General features: G+C 42.9%; 1 protein-coding gene across 4 annotated transcripts; it reads left to right on the top strand.

Moving 5' to 3' along the window:
* The first annotated feature begins 90 nt into the window (after window positions 1-90).
* On the top strand, window positions 91-22,031 carry LOC115103009 (tetratricopeptide repeat protein 39C-like). 4 transcript variants are annotated; one of them, XM_029623551.2, is made up of 15 exons: window positions 91-568; window positions 7,070-7,118; window positions 7,220-7,255; window positions 8,031-8,159; window positions 8,459-8,570; window positions 8,867-9,248; window positions 10,475-10,643; window positions 10,874-10,967; window positions 11,057-11,164; window positions 11,402-11,511; window positions 11,694-11,817; window positions 17,241-17,338; window positions 17,464-17,568; window positions 17,675-17,713; window positions 17,927-22,031. In XM_029623551.2, the coding sequence occupies exons 1-15, from the start codon at window positions 435-437 to the stop codon at window positions 18,017-18,019; spliced, it is 1,782 nt and encodes a 593-aa protein (XP_029479411.2). In that variant the 5' UTR covers window positions 91-434; the 3' UTR covers window positions 18,020-22,031. The 4 variants fall into 4 exon arrangements, with proteins under 4 accessions (XP_029479411.2, XP_029479412.2, XP_064861767.1 ...); XM_029623552.2 differs by lacking the exon at window positions 7,220-7,255; XM_065005695.1 differs by lacking the exon at window positions 91-568 and having other exon boundaries at window positions 7,068-7,118; window positions 7,383-8,159.
* The last annotated feature ends 49 nt before the right edge of the window (window positions 22,032-22,080 follow it).

The raw sequence follows: 22,080 nt of genomic DNA, 5'->3' as shown, positions 1-22,080 counted from the left end.
ATCTTTGATAATATCTAGCGCCTCAACACTATTTTCAACATACTATACGCTCATTGGCTGAATCACTGGCGGCAAGAATACCATCGCATTTCCATTTCCTCTATTATTTGGGAACGCACCCCAACACAGAGCGGAAGACAGACAACGCTGAAGAAAACAATGTAAACCAATGATATTCTTGGAGCTACCTCAAGCACATTTGATCAAATTAAACTATAATTTATGATAAGACCATGCGATAGTGTCAATAGTTCGAAGTGGGCGGTGAGCTACTGTAGAAGCCCACTGTAGCGGCAGCGAGACGAGGTGCACCGCCTCTCGACCAGTCTAGACTGCCGCTGTCTCTTCCGTTTCTCCGGTGTGTTGTGGTTCGAAAGGCGAAGCATCGGAACTTGGTTAACTGTTCTTGAGACTAAACGTACGGGTTGTGATCGATGGCGGACCCAGAACCATCACAACAACATGAGGAGACGGATCAGATTGACGATGCAGAGTTGGCATTTAAAGGAATAAACATGCTGCTCAACAACGGATTCAAGGAGAGCGATGAACTTTTCAGAAAATACAGGTTAGACGGTGCTGTGCCGTAAACAAAAATTAAAATACTATTTCATTGGTTAATTGATATGGGGAAGGTTTGAATTCAAAGAGTTATCCTATAAGTATTTAGGCTGTGTAGTTTATTTCCGGGCTTGGTTTATTTTTTCAGATTGAGGAAGCCACGTGAAACTGATTAGTAGGCCTATAGGGTATAAACCAATTCGCACTGGTGGAAAAAGTACTTGGGTAAAAGTACCTTAATAGAAAATGAACAGTAAAATACTACTTGAGTGAAAGTATTTCGTTTGAAATGTAATTAAGTATCGAAAGTAAATGAAATTGCTAAAACAACTTCTGTGTCAAAAGTAAAAGTAAAAGTGAATAATTTCAAAGTCCCTACATTAGGCAAACCAGAAGGCATTTTCTAGATTCTTTTTATTTTGACATTTACGGATAGCCAGGGGCATACTCAGAAATAATTTACAAACGAAGCATTTGTGTTTAGTGAGACCGACAGATCAGAGGCAGTAGGATGACCCGGCATGTTCTCTTTATAAGTGCGTGAACTTGACTATTTTATTGTCCTGCTAAGCAATCAACATGTAACGAGTACTTTTGGGTGTCAGGGAAAATGTATGGAGTAGAAAGCACATTACGCATTTTTAGATTATTATATATATATATATATAATATACGCATATGTTGTAGTTTTTAAACCCTATTTTACATCTATAATTTTTGTGTTGTGCTCGCCATCAGTTGAGACATGCTATTGAATACAGGATGGGTGTCATGTTTTGGCTGATAAATGTACTAAAATGGGTTTACAATTGAAATGCACAGAATGTTGACTTGAATGGGAATATCTGTTTTAAATTTTACTGTCAATCCTCCTTGGGAAACCTATTGAAATATAGATAAGAGAATAGACATGACCATTTAAGTTGACATTCGACTGTGGGTGAACCGGTGAAATTCTTTGTGCTAGTAATTAGAAGTAAAAATGTAAATTAAAATGTTAATGATGTACCAGCTAAATTGAAGTGGTCTGAAGGGATAGGTCCATTCTATGAATTATATTTCTGTGTTTGAAATGACAACCACCCTGTATTCAAAAGCATGTTGTCTCAACCTGTGGTTGGCACAACAACAAAAAAAACTCAGATGATGTAGTCCCAAACTGGGGAAGTAAATGCCGTCGGGGGTACGGCAAATAAAAATGTGATTAACATGTTTTAAAAAATTAATAAATAAAAAACGTTTTTTTTTCTCACAATTTCAAACCGTTCATTTATATTTTCCAAAGGAGCAATACATTTTGGTGAGTTTTTTTTCTTCTCTCGCCTGAGTAGCCTCGTTTCGCTGCCCAAAATAAAATTAAACCATCTTGCGAAATAACAACACAATGTCAAATACAGGTAGCCTAGTCAAATTAATTAACGTCCACAATGATGCCAAAAAACAACATTTAAGAGTGCTCTGACCCTGGTGCTAGAGGGGGTAAGCAGCTGGAGGTTGAATGTTTGAAGGGGTACGGGACTATAAGAAGTTGGAACAACTGAATTATAGTCAAAGCTACAACATGTGAATATGAAGAGAGAAAAAAAGTGTGTATAATTTAGTTAATTGACATTACAGGTTTAAAAACATTTTTTTTTAATAAATAATGAAATAGATTGACAACATTGTTTGTAAGCTTTGAAATGATATAAAACTCAACCTTTTCCAGTGATGACATGGATATCTCATGGTATGGTGGGGTATGCAAAATTGTCCAACTAAATGTTTTGGTATTCAGGTCCAAAATGTAACTTTCTGACCACTTCTTCCATGGGCAAACATGTATGTAAAGTAATGTTTAAATCAAAAGGGATGCTGTCAATGTGATTCAGTGGTGATTTAAGCATGTAAATCTTGGTGGGGCAAAAAATCAAAATGTGGGATGCATGCCAGCAAAGCCACTACACAACACTAAACAATACATTCATTGCACTATAATGGTGCCAAACGGTGCCCAGAAAGGACCTTTTCAACCACTCCACAAATTTCCTGTTAACAAACTATAGTTTTGGCACGTAGGTTAGGACTACTTTGTGCATGACACAAGTAGTTTTTCCAACAATTGTTTACAGACAGATTATTTCACTTATAATTCACTGTATCATGTACAACATGTGTACATGTTGATGTATTTCAAGGCCTACCTTCAAACTCAGTGCCTCTTTGCTTGACATCATGGGAAAATCTAAATAAATCATTCAAAACATCAGAAAAAAATTGTAGACCTCCACAAGTCTGGTTCATCCTTGGGAGCTATTTCCAAACGCCTGAAGGTACCACATTCATCTGTACAAACAATAGTACGCAAGTTTAAACACCATGGGAACACACAGCCGTCACACCGCTCAGGAAGGAGACGCGTTCTGTCTCCTAGAGATGAACGTACTTCAGTGCGAAAAGTGCAAATCAATCCCAGAACAACAGCAAAGGACCTTGTGAAGATGCTGGAGGAAACAGGTACAAAAGTATCTATATCGACATAACCTGAAAGGCCGCACAGCAAGGAAGAAGCCACTGCTCCAAAACCACCATACAAAAGCCAAACCACAGGTTGCAACTGCACATGGGGACAAAGTTCATACTTTTTGGAGAAATGTCCTCTGGTCTGATGAAACAAAAATAGAACTGTTTGGCCATAATGACCATCGTTATGTTTGGAGGAAAAAGGGGGAGGCTTGCAAGCCGAATAATACCATCCCAACCATGAAGCACGGGGGTGGCAGCATCATGTTGTGGGGGTGCTTTGCTGCAGGAGGGACTGGTGCACTTCACAAAATAGATGGCATCGTGAGAAGGAAAATCCTGTGGATATATTGAAGCAACATCTCAAGACATCAGTCAGGAAGTTAAAGTTTGGTCGCAAATGGGTCTTCCAAATGGACAATGACCCCAAGCATACTTCCAAAGTTGTGGCAAAATGGCTTAAGGACAACAAAGTCAAGGTATTGGAGTGGCCATCACAAAGCCCTGACCTCAATTCTATAGAACATTTTATGCGCAGAACTGATAAAGCATGTGCGAGCAAGGAGGCCTACAAACCCGACTCAGTTACACCAGCTCTGTCAGGAGGAATGGGCCAAAATTCACCCAACTTATTGTGGGAAGCTTGTGGAAGGCTACCGGAAACCCAAGTTAAACAATTTTAAAGGCAATGCTACCAAATACTAATTGAGTGTATGTAAACTTCTGACCCACTGGGAATGTGATGAAAGAAATAAAAGCTGAAATAAATGATTCTCTCTCCTATTATTCTGACATTTCACATTCTTAAAATAAGGTGGTGATCCTAACTGACATAAGACAGGGAATTTTTACTGGGATTAAAAGTCAGGAATTGTGAAAAACTGAGTTTCTGTCCGTCCATTTGTTTATTATTAGTTTAATGTTTATATTTGCTGAAAATGTGGGCCTCAAAACAGGTGAGACTTCTGTCACATTTTAGTCACTTTAAACTCCTCCACGTTGTTATTGCTATGTGTCCTTAGCTGAACCAGATCAGGAGGAGAGTGCCACTGAGGGAATATGTACATCTGTCATATTGTGGTCATAACTCTAACGTGTGAAAGTCAGCCATTACACAGCCGAAAGCAGAATTTTGACGTCACCCCTGCAAGCTCTCTCTCTCTCTTCCACAACTGTGTCATAGTTTGTAGACACCGCTTTCCCTGCTCGCTGGCTCTATAAAGCTGTTTAATACATTGCTTTGTTTCTCCCTGCAGCTAACTAGCTACAGATCTCTCTTGTATTGTGTGGAGGCCAGGGCCATAAACATCTCATTTGAATCTATTTTTAAATTCAGGCTGTAACACAACAAAATGTGGAAAAAGTCAATGGGTCTGAATACTTTCTGTAGCCACTAAATGAAATGTCGGGATTCCAGGCTACTGGCACTTTATAATGGAGTACAATCAAATCCAATTTTATTTGTCACATGCGCCGAATACAACAGGTGAAATGCTTACTTTTACAAGCCCTTAATCAACAATGCAGTTTTAAGAAAATATTTACTAAATATACTAACACAATAAAATAACAATAATGAGGCTAAATACTGGGGGTACTGATACCAGGTTAGTTGAGGTCATTTGTACAGTGCATGTGTAGAGTATTCAGACCCCTTGACTTTTTCCACATTTTGCTACGTTACAGCCTTATTCTAAAATTGATTAAAAACAAATCTGCGTCAATCTACGCACAATACCCCATGGTGACAAAGCAAAAACTATTTTTAGACATTTTGCAAATGTATTAAAAATAAAAAGCTGAAATATCACATTTACATAATTATTCAGACCCTTTACTCAGTACTTTCTTGAAGCACCTTTGGTAGTGATTACAGCCTCGAGTCTTCTTGAGTATGACACTACAAGCTTGGCACACCTGTATTTAGAGAGTCTCTCTCATTCTTCTCTGCATATAATTTCAAGCTCTGTCAGGTTGGATGGGGAGCGTCGCTGCACAGCGATTTTCAGGTCTCTCCAGAGATGCTCTGGCTGGGCCACTCAAGGACATTCAGACTTGTCCCGAAGCCACTCTTGCATTGTCTTGGCTGTGTGCTTAGGGTCGTTGTCCTGTTGGAAGGTGAACCTTCACCCCAGTCTGAGAACCTGCACCAGAGTGCTCAGGACTTCATCAAGTATCTGTCTGTACTTTGCTCCGATGATTTTTCCCTTGATCCTGACTTGTCTCTCAGTCCCTGTCACTGAAAAACATCACCACAGCATGCTGCTGCCACCACCACAGTACCAGCTTTCCTCCAAACGTGACACTTGGCATTCAGGCCAAAGCGTTAAATCTTGGTTTCATTAGAACAGAGAATCTTGTTTCTCATGGTCTGAGAGTCTTTTAGGTGCCTTTTGGCAAATTCCAAGCGGGCTGTCATGTACCTTTTACTGCCTTTACATAAAGGCCTGATTGGTGGAGTGCTGCAGCAATTTTTGTCCTTCTCCCATCTCCACAGAGGAACTCTGGAACTCTGTCAGAGTGACCATTGGTTTCTCGGTCACCTACCTGACCAAGGCCCTTCTCCCCCGATTGCTCAGTTTTGCCGGCAGCCAGCTCTAGGAGGAGTCTTGGTGGTTCCAAATTCTTCCAAAGTTGGAGACCACTGTGTTCTTGGGGACCTTCAATGCTGCAGACATTTTTTTGGTACCTTTCCCAGATATATGCCTCGACACTCCTGTCCCGGAGCTCTACAGACAATTCCTTCATCTTCGTGGCTTTGTTTTTGCTCTGACATTCACTGTCAACTGAGGACCTTATATAGACAGGTGTGTGCCTTTCCAAATCATGTCCATTCAATTTAATTTACCACAGGTGAAGAAGTTGTAGAAACATCTCAAGGATGATCAATGGAAACACCTGAGCTCAATTTCGAGTCTGGGTCTGAATTTCGAGTCTGAGCACAGGGTCTGAATACTTGTGTTTTTTAATACATTTTCAAAAATGTCAACCTGTTTTCACTTTGTCATTATGGGGTATTGTGTGTAGATTTGATGAGGAAAAACATTAATTTAATACATTTTAGAATAAGGCTTTAATGAAACAAAATGTGGAAAACAACAAGGGCTCTGAATACTTTCCAAATGCACTGTAGGTAGGGGTGAAGTGACTATGCATAGACTTAACAACGAGTAGCAGCAGTGTAAAACAAAAGGGGGGGGTGTCAATGCAGATAGTCTGGGTGGCCATTTTAATGAATTGTTCAGCAGTCTTATGGCTTGGGGGTAGAAGCTGTTAACGAGTCTTTTGGGCCTAAAATGTTCTCTTTTCTCTTTTCAAAACTGGTTTGAATGACTATTTGTACTCTGTAGGCACCTTCTACTTCCACATGTGAGAGAAATTACTTAGTAAATGACTCACCTGCCTCTAACCAAATACATTTGCATTCTTCTGAATTCTGAATCATTTGGAGCAGGCCATTTTTGGGACTTGAAAGTGAAAAATCCAGAGTAAACGCAACCGGCTTAGTTAGATCCTCAAACACACACACACACAGCGTTGTCTCCTGCTGATACCCCAAATGTCACCCTCCCACTAATTATGTTGAGCTCTGAGCTGTCATAAGAGATGAAGGGAACTGAATGTTGACACCTTCATCCTCCCATAATTCTATACTGTCATCTTGAATGAAATGTTTAGGATTTAGGCTTCTACATTCTTGGAAGTGAATAACCATCCAGACTTTGAGGCATGAATGCGACGACTAATAAACGTTCTCATGGAGCAGTCTTACGAATCACATTTTAAGTAATTACTTTAGCCTGACTCTGCCACCTTTTTTGAGCGCTGTCTTCAGACGCTCTGCACAATGAAGAAATCCAGGCGGTATTGCTGGAGGATACCGAAGTTTGACTTGAAACAACTCTACAGCTCTCACCCATCTTCACCTGTCCTGGCTGTCTCTCTTAAGAAACCAACCTGTTTTAGCCTTACCGCAACCATCTCTCTGTCTCCCTCTCTCTTCTAGGACCCACAGTCCACTGATGAGTTTCGGAGCCAGTTTTGTCAGCTTCCTGGTGAGTAGGCGTGGAGAGGTCAGAGGAGGTCAACTTCTTACTGAATTACTGTACGTCCCCCAAATTCCACTGATATTCTCATTTGATACTCTGCAATGCAGACAATTGGATTCTATTGGAGTGAAGAACAGGAAGAGGTCTGTATTACAGTCTGTTGTGTTGTACGTTTTATTGAATGCCAACCTTTTTTAGTTCAATAGTTGGATTTTCACAGTACATCTCTATTTCATACATAGACCTTGTCATTGTGCATTTGCGGTGCAGATTGACTGAATGAATTGAAGGTCACACAAATAATAGCACACCCGGGATATCCTCAGCACTAATATGGCTGTGCATCACACACTGCTGGCGGGTGATTCACCAACCTGATATAATTGGCTCACGGTGGGTTTGAATACTGACAGGGAATAAACTATTTGTGCACGTCTTTGGAAATGATCACGGCAGATGAAATGTTAGTCTGGTAAATCCAGGATGAATAGTTGATTGGCCAGCTGTGCTTTTTCGTTGTTCTACAGTTGAGGGCAAATATATTGGCATTCTTGCACGTTTCACTATTTCCTCTAAAATAAGTTGAAATGAAAAATGTTTAGTGTTCATACGTGTAATTATTTGATTTACAACTGCAACAGGAGCCCAACGTAGAAATGAATTTGATTTTGTTTACCGTGTAGTTTCTTACCTGTGGTAATGTAAGGTACCTAAGGGGTGAAAACATAAACTTGTATAGTGCAAGGGTGCCAATATATTTGACAGCGTGTCTGTTGCTGACAGGATAATTGTTTAGCCTACTTTAAAACAATAGTGTTGGTACATGTTAAGGCATTACGCCAAGATTACCATACTGTCTAGGTTGAGAGCAATGCCCTGACTGGCAGTGTATGAATCTGCCTGTGTGTGTGTGTGTAGAATGCCATGATGACGTTTGAGGAGGAGAAGATGCAGACAGCCTTTGATGACCTCCGAGCCACGGAGAGACTTTGTGAGCGAGACAATGCCGGGGTCATCGAGACGATCAAAAACAAGATCAGGAGGAGTGTAAGTGAAAATACAATGTGTTCACGCACACCTAATTAACCTACATTTACATTTAAGTCATTTAGCAGACGCTCTTATCCAGAGCGACTTACAAATTGAGAAGCTCATACCTGTATGATACATCTCATACATCTCCTCTATCCACACACGCCTGACTTGTCTTGCGGTCTGCCAATGTCAAGTTGACGTCATATTCTCTCGCGGTGCTGTGTTTGGCCTTGCTACAGATGTATGTTTGGCCTTGCTCTACAATTTAGATGTTGACATCACCGTGCTCTGTGTGTTTGGCCTTCCTCCAGGACCCCCAGAGATCAGGGGTGGCTATAGTAGACCGCCTCCAGAGACAGATCCTTGTGGCAGACTGCCAGGTGTACCTCGCTGTCCTCTCCTTCATCAAACAGGAACTGTCAGGTGAGACGCCTCATCACTTCGACCTTGACCTGCGTGTAGGCTTATAGCTGACTGACGGATCGGCTGTGCTGCTACTACTAGACTGAATGACTGCACTGTGTTGTGGCTACTCACTGGTACGGTTAAGAAGATCGTAGGTCTGTTTCAATATCTTGCGTGCTGATTATAATGTATGCTCAATAAGTGATTTGCTGTAATGGGCCTTGGTATCTAGACCATGTCTCTCAGTACTCTAACATCCCACTGCTTGATGTTAATCATATCTCATGGACTTCCCCTCTCCCAAACCCACCCAGCATACATCAGAGGAGGCTGGATCCTCCGCAAAGCCTGGAAGATGTACAACAAGTGTTACAGCGACATCAGCCAGCTGCAGGATTGCAGCAAGAGGAGGTCCTCCGACCAGCAGGCGTCTCCCTCTCCATCCCCTGACCAGGCCAACCACGGCGCGGCCAAGCTCCCAACCCAGAGGACCAATGGGGTGAGCCCGGAGGCCCTAGCCCGGCTTAAGGGCTCGGTCAGTTTTGGCTACGGCCTGTTCCACCTGTGCATCTCCATGATACCGCCGCACCTGCTGAAGATCGTCAACCTTCTGGGTTTCCCCGGCGACCGTCACCAGGGGCTGTCCGCCCTTGCGTATGCCAGTGAAAGTAAGGACATGAAGGCCCCCTTAGCTACGTGAGTAGGTGTACCACTACCGACCATGGGGTGTCTGTTTTTTTTGTTGTTTTTTTTTGTCTCGTGTTGGTTTATTTTACTTTATTTACTTGAACTGTGTTTGGGGTCATTGCGGTGTAATAATTTATCTCATTCAACATATTTCATATGGACATGGTGACCATGTATTTAGTGATAGAAAATATATGTAGTAATCCTACGTAATGTAGCCTTATACATGGACTAGACAGAGTAGTGTGATTATTTGGGAAGAGAAAAGAACCAGCAAGCAGGATGCAGCTTAGCTGGCTCTGAATATTTATTTAGATATTTTTACCTTTATTTAACTAGGCATGTTGGTTAAGAACAAATTCTTATTTACGATGACTGCCTACTGCCAAACCCTAACCCGGACGACGCTGGGCCAATTGTGTTCCGCCCTATGGGACTCCCAATCGCGGCCGGTTGTGATACAACCTGGAATCGAACCAGGACCTGTAGTGACGCCTCTAGCACTGAGATGCAGTGCCTTAGACCGCTGCGCCACTCGGGAGCCCTCGGGACTATCAGTGATTCATATTGAACAGCTTATTTATTACTGTCACCACCATACTGATTAGAAATTCTCTGCTATTTGATTCTGCCCACATATCCACAGCAGGAGGCAGAAGACACAGGGTGTGTCCCACATGGCACCCGTAGTGCAATGCATTTGGCCAGGACCCACAGGGCCCAAGTTGTACACTATATAGGTAATAGGTTGTCATTTGGGATAAAACCACAGCCTTCACCAGACCTGAAACCCATTAGCTCTCTGCCACTCTGCCAGGGGCCAAGATGATCTGCTTTAATAATAGAGAGAAGCTGGCTGAGGCCCCTGTCCTGGTTGAACTTCAAGGCCTTGGCAGAGAACAAAGATTGTATTTATTTTAGGAAGACACATGTTCAACATTTTAAGATAAGATTAACTTTTTTGTGCCTGAAGGGAAATTTGTCTTGGACTTTCAAGTGCTGTTGCTTCCACATCTAAGCTGCATGCGACGGTTGATTCTGCAGAATATTGATGGATTTTGTTTTCAGCTGACGTATCTGCTGAGTGTGGTAGCAGGCTGTTCAACTTGAAATTAGTCATATGTTTACCGACCGCTGTGATATGTCTTGGTTTCTCGACTGATTCTCTGAACGCTGACGTTCACCGGTATTCCTCTCACTGTTGTCAATAACAGTGGTTTCTCTCCCTGTGGCAGGTTGGCCCTCTTGTGGTACCATACGGTAGTGCAACCCTTCTTTACCCTGGACGGCTCAGACACACAGGCCGGTCTGATGGAGGCGAAGGCTATCCTCCAGAGAAAGGAGCCCGTATACCCTAACTCCTCCCTCTTCATATTCTTCAAGGGCAGGGTGCAGCGTCTGGAGGTAAGGGCCTGGGCCATGTTCAGTAGAGATAATTTTTTTAAACACAATTTAAATGAAGTAGTTCAACCTAAATGTCGCCAATAATAACACCTATTTTCTTGTGCTGCAGTGTACACTACTCGACACAACCTAGACAGAAGTAGACCGATACCACAAGGAAACCTGTGTCTACAACTGTGGCTGTAGTGTGTTCCGTGTCCTAATCTTCCCCCTCTCCTCAACTCATTCAGTGCCAGATCAACAGTGCAGTGACGTCCTTCCAAAATGCCTTAGAGCTGGCTACAGACCAGAGGGAGATCCAACATATTTGTTTGTATGAAATAGGTACTTCCTCACTTCTACCTCAACTCTTAACGTATAGAACACCATTACCTTGTTGTTCCTGAGTGACACTTCATTCTCTCTGCTCTCAGGCTGGTGCAGTATGATGGAGCTGAAGTGCGGGGACGCCTACAAGGCCTTTCAGCGTCTGGCGACCGAGTCACGCTGGTCCCAGTGTTACTACACCTACCTAACTGGAGGTGAGAGGGCAGAGGTTAGAAGTCATGGAATTCGAGGCGGGGTTAGAAGAACGCCCTCTTGTTTTTTTCTTCAAAAGTAAAATAAGTTCCGTAACTGGGAACGCTAACTCACCTGAATGAAAAGCTTCTGAACTATTAGCAATAATGGCTTACATCCTCTGATAATGGTTGTATGTTGCTGTTGAGATACCCTGCAGACTCTTAACGCCTGGACATCGCTCTGTGTTTGTGGTATAGTGTGCCAGGGAGCGTCAGGAGATCTGGAGGGAGCGGCCGCTGTCTTCAAGGACGTACACAAGCTTTTGAAACGGAACAACAATCAGATAGAACAGTTCTCTATGCAGAGGGTGAGTGTGGGGCTGGCAACAGCACACTTCTATAGATATCCATGTGAACCATGACTTCCAGTGAGGAGAAATCCTTTTGTGAGTCACACAGTTTCACGGTGATCTGTAGTAATTGTATGGAGGAAAATTGGCAGTTGATTGGGTAGCGAGTAATTGGTAAACGTGCGCCTGTGTGTGTGCAGGCGCAGAGGCTCAGCAAACACGCCCCATCCAGAGAGCTGTGTATCCTGGCTGTGATCGAGGTGCTCTACCTGTGGAAGGCCCTGCCTAACTGCTCCACCGCTAAGCTGCAGACCATGAGCCAAGGTACGCTGTGAAAACGGACAGTAAACACAGACCACATCCACACAAACAGACAGACCCCTCATACATAGGGCTGTGGCGTTGATGACATTTTATCAGCCGGTAACTCATGTTACTGCCTGTCTCTCGGTAAATGAACGTAAACATTTTCAGCATCTCCAGGCCTCCACGCATACAAGTCGCTGATGAACGCCTTTGAAATATATATATTTTTAAAGCCTGAATCCATTTAATATATACCATCACAATGAATCCATTATTTGTTTTAGGCAGGTCTAATGAAACATTATGATATGGAGAAAATGTATTTCAGAAGAACAGAATGTCATCTTCTGAGTCGGCCTGTATGTTATCTGGCTATGTGCCGTGCCAATGGCAGCCGAAGCTCTAGGCTAGTTTATTTAGCAGACAAGATGTGCTGATAAATCCCATGCCATTATTTTATATCATATGATTTTTATGGGAAGAAGAATATAATTGAGCTTAGCTGAATAAAATAGAAAGGATGTTTTTCTCCTCCCCGAACGAGGGCACATATGAAGTGGCTATGTTGATCATAAAAGTGATCATTTGAAGCGGGTCCTATACGCCAGATTTAGAGAGAGAAACCTTAGAATGTCTTAGAAATCAAGCCAGAAATGCGCTGTGTGATGCGCTCTGTTCCTTGCCTCAGGCGGCACACGCTGTTCTCTCATGAAGTGATCATATTCTCACCCATCAGACTTTTCTCAATTTAATGTTGGCTTGAAATATATTAAAGTCATTTCGATTTAGAATGGCCCATTTTATCAAACGGGCAGGGGAAAAAAGCAGCGGAGAAATGTGCTTCATATTAATAGCGGAGAAATAATCGTAGTAGCAGCTGGGATCCTCTTTATAGTGGCCACCATCAGAACTCTTCTTTCACTGGGTGGCATATAGAAATGTCTGGGCTTATCAGAACACTTACTTCACTCCACGCATCAACCACTGTTTGCGGAGCAGCCTCTCGCTGGGCGACAGGTGATATTCTGCCCGAACTCTGTATGCCAGGGGCTCCCCAACACTGTTCCTGCAGCTACCCAGTTCTTAATATGGGAAACCTAGTGTAATCTGTGAGGGAACATTTGATCGTAACATATTTTCACAACGAAACGTATTTGATTAAACAGTTGACAAGCCCCTCTGTGCTCTCGAGAAAGGAATGAAGGAGAGCGAGGAGGAGATGGAAACGCACAGTGGTGAGAGATTCTGTAGCTAAATGTTAGCCTATTAATTATGAAGAGGGGAAAAAATGATTTAATTTTGGGGTATAGGCTAGACCAATGATGTAGCAAAGTGTGTTTCTGCCGTGCGTAATATGCTGTGTAGGTTATTAACCACTATTGTAATGGCTTTTTTTCAGGCTTGGACTCATAGGCCTATGTATATACTGTAAGCTCTAATATGCGTATCGTGATCTACATGCAACGTCTTAAATGCTTTTAATTAATCTTCACCTTAGAAAGTGCTGTCCATTTTGTTGTTTAGCTTTGAAACAAGATCCACAATGACCATGTTTTCCACTGTTTTGAAGTTTTGTTGAACTTCTTTCTTCAAATTGATCATCACAGTGATGTCAAACATTTTCCGTCAAGATAGAACTGCCAAAGGGGGAGGAGTTGCAATCTACTGCAGAGAGCCTGCAAAGTTCTGTCATACCTTCTAGGTCTATACCCAAACAGTTTGAACTTATACTTTTAAAAATGAACCTCTCCAGAAATAAGTCTCTTACTGTTGCCGCCTGCTATCGACCCCCCCCCCCCTCCTCCACTCCCAGCTGTGCCCTGGACACCATTTGTGAATTGATCACCCCCCATCTAGCTTCAGAGTTCGTTCTGTTAGGTGACCAAACTGGGATATGCTTAACACCCCGGCAGTCCTACAATCTAAGCTAGATGCCCTCAATCTCAAACAAATCATCAAGGAACCCACCAGGTACAACCCTAGATCCGTAAACATGGGCACCTTCATAGACATTATCCTGACCAACTTTCCCTCCAAATACACCTCCGCTGTTTTCAATCAGGATCTCAGCGATCACTGCCTCATTGCCTGTATCTGCTATGGGTCCGCGGTCAAACCACCACCCCTCATCACTGTCAAACGCTCCCTAAACACTTCTGCGAGCAGGCCTTTCTAATCGACCTGGCCCGGGTATCCTGGAAGGATATTGACCTCATCCCGTCAGTCGAGGATGCCTGGTCATTCTTTAAAAGTAATTTAAAAGTAATTTCCTCACCATCTTAGATAGGCATGCCCCATTCAAAAAATGCAGGACTAAGAACAGATATAGCCCATCTTAGATAAGCATGCCCCCTTCACTCCAGACCTGACTGCCCTTGACCAGCACAAAAACATCCTGTGGCGGACTGCCATAGCATTGAATAGTCCCCACGATATGCAACTGCTCAGGAAGTCAGGAACCAATACACGCAGTCAGTCAGGAAAGCAAAGGCTAGCTTTTTCAAGCAGAAATTCGCATCCTGTAGCTCTAACTCCCAAAAGTTTTGGGACACTGTAAAGTCCATGGAGAACAAGAGCACCTCCTCCCAGCTGCCCACTGCACCGAGGCTAGGTAACACGGTCACCACTGATAAATCCATGATAATCGAACATTTCAATAAGCATTTCTCAACGGCTGGCCATGCCTTCCTCCTGGCTACTCCAACCCCGGCCAACAGCTCCCCCCCCCCGCAGCTACTCGCCCAAGCCTCCCCAACTTCTCCTTCATCCATATCCAGACAGCAGATGTTCTGAAAGAGCTGCAAAACCTGGACCAGTACAAATCAGCTAGGCTAGACAATCTGGACCCTCTCTTTCTAAAACTATCCGCTGCCATTGTTGCAACCCCTATTACCAGCCTGTTCAACCTCTCATTCGTATCGTCCGAGATCCCTAAAATTGGAAAGCTGCTTTCTTCAAAGGGGGTGACACCCTAGACCCAAACTGTTACAGACCTATATCCATCCTGCCCTGCCTATCTAAAGTCTTTGAAAGCCAAGTTAATAAACAGATCACTGACCATTTCGAATCACACCGTACCTTCTCCGCTGTGCAATCTGGCTTCCGAGCCGGTCACGGGTACACCTCAGCCACGCTCAAGGTACTAAACGATATCATAACCGCCATCGATAAAAGACAGTACTGTGCAGCCATCTTCATCGACCTGGCCAAGGCTTTCGACTCTGTCAATCACCGTATTCTTATCGGCAGACTCAATAGCCTTGGTTTTTCTGACGACTGCCTCGCATGGTTCACCAACTACTTTGCAGACAGCGTTCAGTGTTTCAAATCGGAGGGCATGTTGTCCGGACCTCTGGCAGCCTCTATGGGGGTACCACAGGGTTCAATTCTTGGGCCGACTCTTTTCTTTGTATATATCAATGACGTAGCTCTTGCTGCTGATCCACCTTCTGACCCAGATATATGTGGAGAACTATAAATACCTAGGTGTCTGGCTAGACTGTAAACTCTCCTTCCAGACTCTTATTAAACATCTCCAATCCAAAATCAAATCTAGAATTGGCTTTCTATTTCGCAACAAAGCCTCCTTCACTCACGCCGCCAAACTTACCCTAGTAAAACTGACTATCCTACCGATCCTTGACTTCGGCGGTGTCATCTACAAAATAGCTTCCAGCACTCTACTCAGCAAACTGGATGCAGTCTATCACAGTGCCATCCGTTTTGTTACCAAAGCACCTTATACCACCCACCACTGCGACCTGTATGCTCTAGTCGGCTGGCCCTCGCTACATATTCGTCGCCAGACCCACTGGCTCCAGGTCATCATAAGTCTATGCTAGGTAAAGCTCTGCCTTATCTCAGTTCACTGGTCATGATAACAACACCCACCCGTAGCACACGTTCCAGCAGGTATATCTCACGGATCATCCCCATAGCCAACACCTAATTTGGCCGCCTTTCCTTCCAGTTCTCTGCTGCCAATGACTGGAACGAATTGCAAAAATGGCTGAAGTTGGAGACTTTTATTTCCCTCACCAACTCCTATGGCCTATTTAAATTAAGGTGAAATAAATAAAAATAATAAAAAACAATAGTCTAATGGTGCATGGTACTGTTTTTCATGGGATGTGATTTTCTGTGGTATTTGCATTGATGTCAGAGTGATTAGAGGGACAACATAGTGCTGAGCACTAGGCCATTAGGGCCTGATGGAGGGATAACATAGTGCTGAGCACTAGGCCATTAGAACCTGATGGAGGGACAACATAGTGCTGAGCACTAGGCCATTAGGGCCTGATGGAGGGATAACATAGTGCTGAGCACTAGGCCATTAGAACCTGATGGAGGGACAACATAGTGCTGAGCACTAGGCCCTTAGAACCTGATGGAGGGACAACATAGTGCTGAGCACTAGGCCATTAGGGCCTGATGGAGGGACAACATAGTGCTGAGCACTAGGCCATTAGGGCCTGATGGAGGGACAACAGAGTGCTGAGCACTAGGCCCTTAGAACCTGATGGAGGGACAACATAGTGCTGAGCACTAGGCCCTTAGAACCTGATGGAGGGACAACAGAGTGCTGAGCACTAGGCCATTAGGGCCTGATGGAGGGACAACAGAGTGCTGAGCACTAGGCCATTAGGGCCTGATGGAGGGACAACAGAGTGCTGAGCACTAGGCCATTAGGGCCTGATGGAGGGACAACAGAGTGCTGAGCACTAGGCCATTAGGGCCTGATGGAGGGACAACAGAGTGCTGAGCACTAGGCCATTAGGGCCTGATGGAGGGACAACAGAGTGCTGAGCACTAGGCCATTAGGGCCTGATGGAGGGACAACAGAGTGCTGAGCACTAGGCCATTAGGGCCTGATGGAGGGACAACAGAGTGCTAAGCACTAGGCCCTTAGAACCTGATGGAGGGACAACAGAGTGCTGAGCACTAGGCCATTAGGGCCTGATGGAGGGACAACATAGTGCTGAGCACTAGGCCATTAGAACCTGATGGAGGGACAACATAGTGCTGAGCACTAGGCCATTAGAACCTGATGGAGGGACAATGGAGTGCTGAGCACTAGGCCATTAGCGACCTGACGGCCGTTACCAAGTTGGGTACTACAAACGCATCAGCGCCATTCATGTACAGATCGCATTAGGAGGTGATTACCACGACTCAACGGTCCCGTGGAATTTGACTTAATACGGTCTCCGCAATAGCTATGCACATGATCAAACTCCCAGTCCCAACCACCATAGTTGCTGCACATTCAATTATAGCCTATTCTCTTTTGGCTATGCAGGACATCACACACTTCCAGGATCTGCTACAATCTCAGTCAGCGTGTTTATTGTGCTTTCACTGAGTAGTTGTGGTGGTGCCGTGAAAGTGAATTCCTGTGAATCTGGAAGGAAATTCAGTGTTTTTTTTCTGTCTCCTCTTAGTTCTGCAGGAACTAGATGACATCTCATTTGCTGGCCTGAAAAACCTGCTCCTTGGTGACATACATCGATGTCTCGGCAACATGAACGACTCCATTCAGGTTCTGTCTCCTCACCATATTTATATGTATTGAAAACAATGTACTCATAGTATTTACCGACAAATATTAATGTAGTCAGAATAGTGAATGTTTACTACTCTTTATTATGTCATTGAATATTGCAGTGCTTCCATCTGGCTGCCAGAGATGAGATGGGTCATCAAAACAACTCCTATGTGCAGCCCTACTCCATCTATGAGTTAGGCTGCGTCTTACTGGACAGCCCTGAGGTGAGCTGTGCATATGGTGTATCGCGCAACGTGTCAACCCCGAGGAGAGAAAGTGTATTTTGCTTAATGCGGTAGTTGATTGAGATTGTGGTTCTTCTCTTCTCAGTCTGAAGCGAAGGGCAGAGCTCTGATGCTCCAGGCCAAGGTACAGTAGAACTTCACTTCTACAGTATGGGCCAAGAGTGTATCCTCGTTTTTTTTAAAACGTGTAGCTTTCAGCTGCAGTATTTGGAATGATCAATCAAGTCTGACAGTCATCCATAATATGCATTTTATATTATTTTATATTTCCTTACCGGTATGTGCACGTGTGAATATTTCTATGTGATGCAGTAATGTCGTGTGTGTGTTTGTACAGGAGAACTATGCTGGCTATGACTTTGAGAACAGGCTCCATGTGCGCATTCATTCAGCACTGGCTTCCATGAGAGAGGAGGTGACCCCACCCTGACCGCACCCTTTCTCGACCATACATCCACCCTAGCTTGTGTTGGGGGTAGGAGGAGCAGGAAACGGCTCCCTTTAGAGAAGCCATCTTGATCTCCACAGCACTGTGATGGTTCACTGCATTGTGTTTTTCAGTAGACTTGTGTTTTTATAATGAATGTGCCATCAAGTTTGCAATGTATAGTTTACAGTAAGAGTTTCCTGGAGCGATAATGCAGGAATAGTTAAGACTACTGGAGTGTATTAGTGTGTTTTCAACCAGATCAAATATGTACAGTGGTTGCAGCTGGGAGTTAAATGCAACTTTTTACAGGGGAAAGTGTCTTTATGGGGGAAAATCTATTTCAATTGTACAATCACATCTTTATTCTTTCCCATGTGTTGGGAAAAGGTTCAGATGCAGAACTGGGTAAGCCATTGGGTAAGCCATTGGGTAAGCCATTGGGTAAGCCATTGGGTAAGGCCATTGGGTAGGCCATTGGGTAGGCCATTGGGTAGGCCATTGGGTAGGCCATTGGGTAGGCCATTGGGTAGGCCATTGGGTAAGTCATTGGGTAAGTCATTGGGTAAGCCACTGGGTAAGCCACACTCTATTATAAATTAAGCCGTGCCTAGGTTGCTGCCAGATTATGACCTGAATGTCCAAAGTCCTGTTGCTGTTACAGTAGTAGACCATCTGAATGCACAAATCCTATGCTACTACTCATCGCGTGGCCTTGTGGCACTGTAAATTGGGGAGATTTTCTACACATTTCGCCATGGGTTGCAGAGAACATTCTGCAGTTTTAAAGGCCCAGTGCAGTCAACATTTTTATTTTCCTGTGTTTTATATATATTTCTACACTGGGAGGTTGGAATAAGGTTGACTGTAACGTCTCTTCACAATCCTCAAGTCAAGAACAGACTATGGGAGGCGCACAGTACTACATGGAGCCATGGCTACATGGAACTCTATTCCACATCAGGTAACTGATGCAAGCAGTAGAATCCAATAAAAATACACTGTATGGAACAGCGGGGACTGTGAAGAGACACACACACACACATACACATGATAAGGCATGCACTCTACACACCTACAAATGGATGTTGTATTAGATGTGATAGTAGAGTAGTAGCCTGAGGGAACACACTTAATGTGTTAAATGTAATATTTTAAATTGTATATAAAATGAATGTTGAATGTTTTTGGACCCCAGCAAGGCAACAGCTAATGGGGATCCTTAATACATATAATACTGTGAACATGAAGCTGATGATGATAATACCCTTTTAGTGTAAGAGCTGTTTGAGTTGTTGGCCTTCCATGGTTACCTCACCATGCGGTAAATGAGTAAATAAACCAATAAGAAAGGGTTCCAAATCTGCCAATAACAGCTCATGGTCAGATTTCCCCTCTCCACTCAGACCCCTCCCAGACAGTACTAATGAAATTCTTTCTTGACAAATTGCTCTTTAAGAAGCCATTTTTGTTTCTTTTTGGCCATTTTTAATTTAAAACAATCACAGTAAGGTACTTATTTGTTACCCAGAAATGATTTGATATTGAGATTAAAAATGGCTGCAATGGATATTTTTAAAGCAAGTTTTCTGAAATTCTACACATTTTGCCATGGGGCGGTGAGAACCTTGCAATTGTAGAAAAAAATCAGTTTTAAAGCTAATTTCCTGCAAATCTTCTGATTTTTGCCGTGGGGTGGAGTGACATTTTTGCAGTTTTAAAGCTAATTTCCTGGAATTCTACACATTTTGTAATCTTATGTCATGTTAATATAATATCTGAGTGAGAATGACTAACAAAATCATTGTGTGCCCCCTGGAGGTCAGGTTCCCTGGGCATGTGCCTGGTCGCTATTCGGACAGGTTTAGATAGCTGGCTAGACTAACAAGCAATAATTGAGTGACTGGAAGTGACCTACATAACGAGAACAATTGCTGATGCACAATGACATTTCCAAATTGAACGTGGTGTATTCTATTATTCTTACTCTCAATAGTAAGTTGAGACCCCGATTTGAGTTCTTGAAAAAATATATACAGTGCCTTCATAAAGTATCGACACCCCTTGAACATATTTTGTTGTTATATAGCCTGAATTCAAAATGAATCAAATTAAATTAAAAATCTCAGCTATCTTTTTTCTAATTTATTGAAAATGAAATATAGAAATATAGCATTTCCACAAGTATTTCCACCCCTGAGTCAATGCATGTTAGAATCCCCTTTGGCAGTGATTACAGCTGTGATTCTTTCTGGGTAAATCTCCAAGAGCTTTGGACACCTGGATTGTACAATATTTGCACATTATTCTTTAAAACATGTTCAAGCTCTATCAAGTTGGTTGTTGATCATTGCTAGACAGGCATTTTCAAGTCTTCCCATAGATTGTCGAGTGGATTTAAGTCAAAACTGCAACTAGGCCACTCAGAAACATTCAATGTCGTCTTGGTTAGCAACTCCAGTGTATATCTGGCCTTGTTTTAGGTAATTGTCCTGATGAAAGGTGAATTTGTCTCCCAGTGTCTGTTGGATAGCAGACTGAACCAGGTTTTCTTCCAGGATTTAGCCTGTGCTTAGCTCTATTCAGTTTATTTTTATCCTAAAAAAAACTCCATAGTTCTTGATGAGGATAAGCATAACAAAATGTAGCCACAACCATGCCTGAAAATATGAAGAGTGGTACTAAGTGATGTGTGGTGTTGGATTTGCCCCAAACATAACACTTTGTATTCAGGACATGCATGTTTGGGAATATTTTTTTAAAATTCTGTACAGGCTTCCTTATTTTCACTCTGTCATTTGGGTTAGTATTGGGGAGTAAGTACAATTGATTTATTTTAACCTTTATTTAACCAGGCAAGTCAGTTAAGAACAAATTCTTATTTTCAATGACGGCCTGGGAACAGCTGGTTAACTGCCTGTTCGGGGGCAGAACGACAGATTTGTACCTTGTCAGCTCGGGGGTTTGAACTTGCAACCTTCCGGTTACTAGTCCAACGCTCTAACCACTAGGCTACCCTGCCGCCCCAAAATGTTGTTGATCCATCCTCAGTTTTCTCTTATCACAGCCATTAAACTCTGTAACAGGTTTAATATCACCATTGGCCTCATGGTGAAATCCCGGAGCGGTTTTATTCCTCTCCGGCAACTGAGTTAGGAAGGACAGCTGCATCGATGTAGTTACTGGGTATATTGATGCACTATCCAAAGTGTAATTAATAACTTCACAATGCTCAAAGGGATATTCAATTACTTATTTATTTATTTTATTTTTTTACCCATGTACCAATAGGTCCACTTCTTAGCGAGACATTGGAGACCCTCCCTGGACTTTGGTTGAATCTGTGTTTGAAATGCACTGCTCAGCTGAGGGACCTTACAGATAATTGTATGTGTGGTGTACAGGAATTAGGTAGTCATTAAAGAATCATGTTAAACACTATTATTGCACACAGAGTCCATACAACTTATTATGTGACTTGTTAACCAATTTTTTAATCCTGATCTTATTCTGGCTTTCCATAAGATTGAATACTTATTGACTCGAGGCAGTTCAGGTTTTCATTTCTAAAAACATCATTCCACTTTGACATTATGGGGTATTGTGTGTAGGTCAGTGACACAAAATCTAAGTTTAATCCATTTTAAATTCGGGTTGTAACTTGATAAAATGTGGAAAATAGGTGTGAACTTTCTGAAGGCACTATTTATATTTTGGGGGTCTGGGGCCCCCTGGCTGACAGGTGCCCCAAGCGACTGCTTATGTCTCTTATGCCTGGAACCGGTCCTGTTGATGGTCATTGGCTGATTTTCTCAAACTAAAATATGTTACAACATTGTTACTAGTTTTTAAACAGTGTATTGATATTTAAAGGAAACATACAAATAGGTTTGTATCAGTGTACTTTAATTCAATATTACTAGATAAATGTCATTTTCCTTTTGGCACTTACTTGTGGGTAAAACATGCACACTGTAGGTCTACTCTGCTGTATTTTTATAAACTGAAAACTGGTTTTCCTGTGTTGAATAGGGGTTTTCTTGTATGTGTATATTTTAAACCGA

The sequence above is a fragment of the Oncorhynchus nerka genome, linkage group LG20 (assembly GCF_034236695.1).
Source record: "Oncorhynchus nerka isolate Pitt River linkage group LG20, Oner_Uvic_2.0, whole genome shotgun sequence".
NCBI lineage: Eukaryota > Metazoa > Chordata > Actinopteri > Salmoniformes > Salmonidae > Oncorhynchus > Oncorhynchus nerka.
This window is presented reverse-complemented; position numbering and strand designations above follow the sequence as displayed.